The sequence below is a fragment of the Anguilla anguilla genome, chromosome 5 (assembly GCF_013347855.1).
Source record: "Anguilla anguilla isolate fAngAng1 chromosome 5, fAngAng1.pri, whole genome shotgun sequence".
NCBI classification, from domain to species: domain Eukaryota; kingdom Metazoa; phylum Chordata; class Actinopteri; order Anguilliformes; family Anguillidae; genus Anguilla; species Anguilla anguilla.
Window position 1 is genome coordinate 7,722,389 of NC_049205.1, and position 8,579 is coordinate 7,730,967.

General features: G+C 45.2%; 2 protein-coding genes across 2 annotated transcripts; one reads left to right on the forward strand and one right to left on the reverse strand.

The window, feature by feature from the left end:
• Positions 1-392: 392 nt before the first annotated feature.
• On the reverse strand, positions 393-2,487 carry clrn2 (clarin 2). The gene is made up of 3 exons (XM_035419441.1): positions 1,659-2,487; positions 1,044-1,223; positions 393-949 (listed from the first exon to the last, which is right to left on the reverse strand). Exons 1-3 carry the CDS (start codon positions 1,909-1,911, stop codon positions 681-683), a joined length of 702 nt encoding a protein of 233 aa, XP_035275332.1. The 5' UTR covers positions 1,912-2,487; the 3' UTR covers positions 393-680.
• Positions 2,488-3,029: 542 nt separating this feature from the next.
• Positions 3,030-8,094, forward strand: LOC118226813 (dihydropteridine reductase-like). The gene is made up of 7 exons (XM_035416731.1): positions 3,030-3,187; positions 3,646-3,738; positions 3,927-4,023; positions 4,467-4,607; positions 6,486-6,594; positions 7,134-7,217; positions 7,741-8,094. The coding sequence occupies exons 1-7, from the start codon at positions 3,095-3,097 to the stop codon at positions 7,844-7,846; spliced, it is 723 nt and encodes a 240-aa protein (XP_035272622.1). The 5' UTR covers positions 3,030-3,094; the 3' UTR covers positions 7,847-8,094.
• The last annotated feature ends 485 nt before the right edge of the window (positions 8,095-8,579 follow it).

Here is an 8,579-nt window from a genome sequence, read left to right on the forward strand (position 1 = left end):
TCCGCAGCCTCAGGCTGGGGACAGGGCTAAGAAACGTGACTGGATGTGTGGGTGGTCACATCAGGTGAAGCTTCTTCTGAAAACCAATTCACCAGAACGTAATTGGCAAGTGCTGACTGGTGATCACTTGATGCTGAGATGCCCCATTCATACCTGCTTAAATTTAATGTCCTCAGACATGGCATTTAAATGTCTACCCAAGAATAAGAAATCATATTTAATCATTTTAGTGACATCTTAACATGTAGAACACAACTGAAATATAACAGAACCTCTGATAAGAATAGGGGTAGAGGGCATGCAATCATTACACTGCATATAATGTCTGGACTTGATTTAAGAAAACTTCACTGTAGTAAAAAAAAAAAAAAGTGAAGCTTGAGGTTTGTGCCATCATGTACATTTTTATTTTATACAAACATTCTAAAGGAAATGCTAAATAGCTTTAAATGGTTTTACATTTAATCACTGTACAGTGTCATATAGGTACCAGTCACTAACAGATTGCTCTATTGTTCATTTGATAATTGTACTGTATGTTCCTTGTTCGGGTAGCTCACATAGCTGTACATGTTAAAAACAGTGGTGCCTTCTCTGGGATGTAGGGCCTGTAATTTTTGCATGTTCTCATACTAATGCATGCATTAGCACTCAAGGCTATCCAGAGCTGCAGGTCCTTCTCAGTACAGGAGGTCTTCTGCTCTGGCTGTCGGTTCCTCTGGCTTCTTGGTCTGTATTTTCGGAAGGTGGATCCTGCTCATGGTCACGACGATGAAGTTTGCCCCGTGCGTCGCCGCGCTTGCCACGCACAGCCAGAAGGAGAAGTCGTAGTCTTCCTCCAGGACGATGAACTGGAAGATTTCCTCCCTGAAGTTGGCCACCCTCTCAGTGAGTCGGTGGTGCTTCGTGGCCGCGACAAAGCAGACGATGGCGAACGCTCCAAAGAGACCTGGAGGGAGGTCACAGAGAGTCACAGTTACGGGCCGCCAGAGTCTCAGCGCTGACGCTTCACTGTTCCCTGTATAACGGTTATGCTGTCATACCTGCAATGAAGTTCCATAAGTATAGTCCCGGTGGGCCTTTTATTGACTGGTATGGAACTTTTCTCGCATTGTAAATGCAGAATGCCAGACTGACTGAAGCAAACCCTATGGCGACGAAGAGGAACAAGATGATGATCACGTGAAGTCCGCCGTTCAGCCTCCTCACGAGTTTGGGGAAAACTGGAAAATGACAACAAAAAAAAAAAGACATAATGCACATTTTCAGAGTGCGTTGACTCACTGATTTCAAAATAACTGCAAAAACACAGCAACTGAATAAAATTCTGTCACTATTGTGACTTGCTGTGCTGTTTCAACTTTAATGCCAGGTTTATATACAGCATTTAAATGATTTAGAATTTTTCAATAGAATATCAAATTGGCACTAATAAAACTGGAGAACAACACAATGCAATCCCATTTTGTGTGGAAAGAAGTATTTCTATATCAGTTCCACTGTTTTGTATATATATGTTTTTTTTTTTATCACAAAGCCTTGTAATGGCAGAGTATGAATGTTTTACATTAATTAAATGAAAATGCAGGAATGTTGTTCTGTCTAAGCAGGCATGTTCCACACACTACAATAGCTCACAGAATCGCACACATTCTTACTGTAGATCTTGGACCGTCGGCTTCCCAGGCCACATTTCCAGATTCTTCCACCTTTGAAAAGTCCAAAGTAAACATCCCCGACGAATTTCACCAGCTCCGGATCTGAGGCGTTCACCAGCTCTGCTCCAGTTTTGCACAGGATCTTTCCAGTCACCCACTTCTCCGTAGAGAGAGCCACCACGATCAGGACAATAGACGCGATGCTGAGCACGGAAGCCAAGGAAAAAGTAATCTTCTTCCAGATCCCAGGCATTTCATAGCTTATGATATTCTGACCCCATTCTGCCAAGCCGTAACATGATGCCAGGTTGTGCCAGTGATCTCATGGCAGTAATGCTACATTAGGAATATACAAATAGTTACCGAACCAGTCCTGCATTTTAGCTTGATTGCAGAGTCAAAACAGTCCCACAAGGGGTTCAGAAATGTCCAGCTTATTTTGAAAATAGCATGTTGCCGTTAGAAGGTCTGGAAACAGAATCTACTGTGACAAAGAGACCTGGCTTGCCTCAGGAGGAAATTCTATCTCTCACACGGTGCTAGTGTTCCAGCCAATGGTTTAATTTCCCCTCCTCCACCTTTAATAAACAGAGACCATCTTCCCATGTTTGCCGTCCTTCCAAATGCGATGCTGTCAGATTGAAATATTAAAATGTCTTAATATTAGGCACGTAGTACAGGCACCCTCTGCTATTCATCTACAGCCGTGCCATTACCGTGTATCAGATGACAGAGGACTGCCATCTCACTCTGTCCCTAAAGGTCAGCCTCACGCGTGAGCGGAGCGATTCTTCCTAGCCACTGAGTTCCAGACGGTGAAGAAATAGAACCATAAGGTCAAGACATCATGTTTAATGACGCTGAAACTAAATGTGGGGGAAATGTTCAGAACCCAGCCACTGAATATTAAGCAGTGCTGCTTGGGCAGGGGATAAAACTGTCGGCAGTAACCATATATTTCCTCCCTTTAAACTCACTCAATGTAAAACAATTCCCTGTTTTTTTTTGTTTTTTTGTTTTTTTTTAAACACAGAGGTGTCATGGGCATGGATTGCCCCCTTTTAAGTAAACCTATTGTGTAAATATTCATAGACACGGTCAATGTTTTTCTTTACGAACCTACAACACGTTACAGCCAAAAATAACTCACAATTTTCACTGGAGTGAGTCATTAATATTATCATATGGCAGATGGACAATGATTTTAAATCCTAGTCGGCAATAATATAGCCACTCAAAGGTTCAACAAATGACGTCCAAATAGACCACGGTGTGTAAGTCCGCCGGCCTACAAGTGGTGCTGTGTTCTGCTCTTTACACCTTTACCCGGCCGATGGGCGGGAGCAGCGACATGCCAGTCATTGTGATTCACACTGAGCTGCAGCGTGGGCGTGTTTGCCTGAGTTTATTTGGTTCTTTGGTGCAGAAGGAACAGCATGGCAGGTGCTGAAGTGCAGCGGGTTATTATTTACGGGGGGAGAGGTGCCCTCGGTTCCAGATGTGTCGAGTTCTTCAAGTCAAAAAGCTGGGTAAGTCCCAGACGATATTTTACAGTTGATAACTGCCACTGTGGGGCTATCGCAGCATTTGGGCATGCAGATACGTTAACTAGAATTAGCCGTCTGGTTAGCCAGTGTTCTGTGCATGATAGCTTAGTTGGGGAGTTCTGAGATGCCACTGTTTCAGGCATTAATGTGCGTTGGTTTTCGGGTGGAGGGAGACATGTCACCCCCAAAATTGAATTGCTAGACTTGTCAGTATGCTTGTGTGACTTGATGTTTGACTATGCGTCCAGCAGTGCATCTCCCCCATAATTTAAATGAAACGCGTCTATGCATATGTCAGTCATCTGTTTACCATGCTGCTTGCTCTATCTGAGATAGGCCCTATTTGACCAATAACACGCAGGCGTGCTTACACATCTAAAGTATCATTTCTAGCGTGTGTTGTAATTTGTTTGTAACGACTTTGTTTGTGTCATTTGAAGTGGGTTGCCTGTATTGACCTGAGCGCTAACGAAGAGGCGAACGCGAACGTGATTGTCAAACAATCCGAGTCATTTACGGAACAGGCGGACCAGGTAGGAGGGACATCAATCTTTCACTTCACACATCCAGTTGTCAAGGATACTGTAATTTGCTGCGCTCGAGAAAGAAAAAAATCGACTGGCACGATCGGAGCAAAGAAATCGTGAATTAATGTATATTTTAATGGGGGGAGAAGAGTGAGTGTGTGTCCCGATGTGTGTGTGTTTCCGCTGTGTTTTAGGTGACTGCAGATGTGTCCCAGTTGCTTGGAGGTGAGAAAGTGGACGCGATCCTATGTGTTGCCGGAGGATGGGCTGGCGGCAGCGCCAAGGCTAAGGGTCAGTGCCTCATATTATCGAAATAATATCTTAAAAGACTATAGCGACAGAAACAATCATTTCACAGCAAAGCTCCAGTAAAATATTGAAATAGCAGCCACTTTTTCATTAAACAAATCTATTTTAGATTGACTTTGCATTTAATGACAACTCGGTTATGTCATTTAAGCAAGTGTGGCTGCAAAATGTCCTGTTCTTAAAGAAGTTATGCAGGAAAGCATAATGTGCATTATACACAATAAAGAGCACTAACCAGTAGTCCTAAATCTGCTCATTTTGTCAGTATTCAGTTCAATTGTTTCATTTTTCTTTAATAATCTTTTGCTCACAATATGTTTTTTTGTTCCTACTGGATTCGAATAATGTCAGAAGATATATATTTTTTTAAAAGACATAAAATCATAATCTCTGGAACATGCATTACGTCATTGTATTCTCTCTAGCTCTGTACAAAAATGCCGATCTGATGTGGAAGCAAAGCGTGTGGACGTCCACCATCTCCAGCCATCTGGCCACCAAGCACCTGAAAGACGGGGGTTTGCTGACCTTAGCGGGAGCAAAAGCAGCACTGGCTGGCACTCCAGGTGAGAGCAAGGCTACCTGGGGCTCCAGGTGAGATCTAGGCTAGCTGGGGCTCCAGGTGAGAGCAATGCTAGCTGGGGCTCCAGGTGAGATCAAGGCTAGCTGGGGCTCCAGGTGAGAGCAAGGCTAGCTGGCACTCCAGGTGAGAGCAAGGCTAGCTGGGGCTCCGGGTGAGAGCAATGCTAACTGGGGCTCCAGGTGAGAGCAAGGCTAGCTGGGGCTCCAGGTGAGATCAAGGCTAGCTGGGGCTCCAGGTGAGAGCAATGCTAACTGGGACTCCAGGTGAGAGCAATGCTACCTGGGGCTCCAGGTGAGAGCAATGCTAGTTGGGGCTTCAGGTAAGGGCAATGCTGCAGTGTTTCTTACATTTTCAGTATAATTTATTGTTCATGGTGATAGCTTCGCTGGAGTACAATGGTACAACGGTATAAGCCCAGATACTTATCTGTATCCATGCATGGCGTTTATGCAATTTTCTTATCAGGTTAATGTCCTTTCCCAATCAGATGAAGCGATAGGATTCAGTCATTATCTGTGTGTGTGTGTTTGTCCTCTTGTGGTGTATGTTTGTTTAGTCACGCATTGTTCCAGTAGTTATGAAGACTGAACAGCTCAGCAGCCCTACAGGAAATTAAAACTGAGCATGAAATATCTTCCGCCAGTGGATTCAGAATTAGAAGGTGGAAGATAGCATGGAAAGAACATTCCCAATGTTAGGCATGTTTAATAATTTCTTTAACAAGTGGAAACTGCACTCCTGTCATTGTCTGTTACCTGTAACTGAAAGATGCATGCACTGAGACCCTGCAGTCCACTGAGACCCGTGCACAAAGACCCATACACTGAGACCTGTGCACAGAGACACATACACTGAGACCTGTGCACAGAGACACATACACTGAGACCCGTGCACTGAGACCCTGCAGTCCACTGAGACCCGTGCACAGAGACACATACACTGAGACCCGTGCACAGAGACACATACACTGAGACCCGTGCACAGAGACACATACACTGAGACCCGTGCACGGAGGACAATGATTGGCTCAGCTGAGGCTTCAGGAAAAGGCTGCCTCAGCAGGCAGGTCACATGGTCTATTGTGTGCGTGTGTGGGGAGCAGAAAGCAGCCTATTGACTCCTGCAGTTTTACACACTCGTGGCATTCCAGCCAGGGCCAGACTGCGTGTTCTCTCCCGGTTTGGGCCGCCTGTCTGCAGAGTCGTTCATACACACTAACAAACACACACATTAACACACACGCACTTTCCAGTTACAAGTGTAACAAGCGTTCATATCAACCTAAAGTGAACTTTTGTCCCTTTCTGATTATATGGCAAAATGACAGAAACTATTATCATTCTGACAAAGTTCACCACATGTTTATTTCTTCACCTAAATATAAAAAAACGACAGACTGTGTGACATGGATTTTGAGGAATGCTCGTTGAGTCAGCGCTCCACCCCTCAATCTCATTGGCTGTGGCCAAGCTAACGGCATTCCCTGGGGCTCAGACAAGACATTGGCCAGATGACACCCTGGAGCAGTATCAATCAGAGACTGACATCCCTGCCATGGACTGCAGGAGGAGGGGGGGCTCTAGACACCCATTTCAGCACCGGTCTTCATAGCTTACCTCTCACAGAATTTAGGACACTTCTCTCCTTTTAAATCACTCAACACTGGTTGAGTTCCTATTCCTTGCATTCACTATGTTGCCATTTTTACACTGGGTAAACATTTCAAAACAATATTGTCCTAGCATATTTAGCATTAATAGTGACTGAGTGTTCAAATGGAATTGAAGCAAAATTCAGGGCACCCTGGCACAAGTTAAATATGCGAAGAAAGCTGTTTAACTCTCCTCTCCCTCGCCCACAGGCATGCTGGGATATGGCATGGCTAAGGCTGCCGTGCACCAGCTGTGCCAGAGTCTCGCCGGGGAGAAGAGTGGCCTCCCGCCGCGCGCCAGTGCTGTCGCCATCCTGCCGTGAGTGTTCAGGACTATCGGGCCTGTGGTGTTCAGCAGTATCAGGTCCACAATGTTCAGCAGTATCAGGCCCATGGTGTTCAGCAGTATCAGGCCAATGGTGTTCAGGAGTATCGGGCCTATGGTGCTCAGCAGTATCGGGCCAATGGTGTTCAGGAGCATCGGGCCTATGGTGCTCAGCAGTATCAGGACCACGGTGTTCAGCTGTATCGGGCCTGTGGTGTTCAGCAGTATCAGGCCTATGGTGTTCAGGAGTATCGGGCCTATGGCGTTCAGCAGTGTCGGGCCTATAGTGTTCAGCAGTATCAGGCCCACAATGTTCAGCAGTATCGGACCCGTGGTGTTCAGCAGTATCAGTGTCATGCAGTATTTGTGAATGTGGACACACTGGACAGTGGCTTATAGTTTGTACACTTTATTTGTGAATGTGGACACTGGACAGTGGTTTAAAGTGTGTAGTTGGTATGTTTTATTTGTGAATGTGGACAGTGGCTTACAGTGAAATGCTAACAGTTACTTTTCCTTTCTGTGTGGCTCAGTGAGACCTTGGATACGCCCATGAACAGAAAATCAATGCCTGATGCGGACTTTGGTTCCTGGACACCACTGGATTTTGTGGCAGAGTAAGCGAGTGTGTGTGTGTGTTTGTGTGTTTGTGTGTGTGTGAGATGATTGAACTTCTCTCTCTGTCTAATGTAGCATGCAGCCTCTGTCCTCTAACAAGGCTGATTGCTACTCTAATATGTTTTGCCTGTTTTCTATTGCCTTATAATTGAGTGCAACAAGAACCAGAGCACGATTTACCCCGTGAGCAGTTATCAGATTCACTGGTCTGCTGGTCTTCTTCATGTAGTACACTGACATGCACAGGTTCTGTATGTATGACGTAACGAATGTATTGTCTGGCTGAAGGATTTATCTGATAGATGAAGATTAGACAGGGATTTGCTGTAAACACTGTTTAATCCTGAAAGCTGTCCTGACAGAATTAAGCACCCATTACGCACCTGACTGAGAGTGTTTAAGGAGTCCTTATAGATGTGGGAGCCATCAGTTCTGTCGAATTTCCAAAAAAAACAAAGTGCAGGGTGCAGACTGTGCTGCAAAATACATGAATATATGGCAATATCTGTCCCGTCCTTCCAGAACCTTCCTCAAATGGACAACAGGAGTGGACCGCCCGGTGTCGGGGAGCCTGGTGCAGCTCATGACGTCTGGGGGCCAGACTGAGGCCAAGGTCGTGCAGCAGTGAGGAGAGCGCCCCCTAGCTACAGGCAGCGGCAGCAGCAGCCACACACTGCTCCAATGTCCTGTCAGGAATCCACCATCTGTAGCCAGAAAATACGGAGCCAAAGAAAGAGAAACTGTTTTTCTTTTTAACACTGTTCTTGTTTTTCACTTTCTGGTGAAGTGGCCTTACCTTGTGCTTGCACTGTCCTCAGCAGTATTTGTGAGAATGTCAGTTGAATATGATGATAAAAGTGTGATTTGTCCTCTCAACTGTAGAAATCAGTATTTTGTACAAGTTACCTGTGTGCTGGCAGCAGTGTTTTAGTTCAGCCTGAATTACATGTGGTCAGAACAGAACAGGAGAAGATATATTGTCAGAATGGCGTTACGGTGTCTGGGTGGGGTGGGGGGGGGGGGGGGGGGGGGGGGGGGGGGGGGGGTTGAGCTCTGATGTGCTGCCGCAGACGGCTGCCTCGGTGTGTTGACCAAAGCAAATTCCTCGTATGTGTAAATGTACTTGGCAATAAATTCGATTCTGATTCTGATTCTGATTCTGATTTATGAGGATGTGAAGCATCCCCACATGTCACAGAAATCAATAAATCACAAATCATTTGTGCCATTTTTGTGTTGGTTTGTGCCTGATCTGTGATTATAACTTTAAAAAAAAAAAAAAAAAAAGTTTAGATTGTTTTTATAATGTAATTGTTTTACATAACTCCTCATGCCCACACACACACTAAACAGGGTTTGTA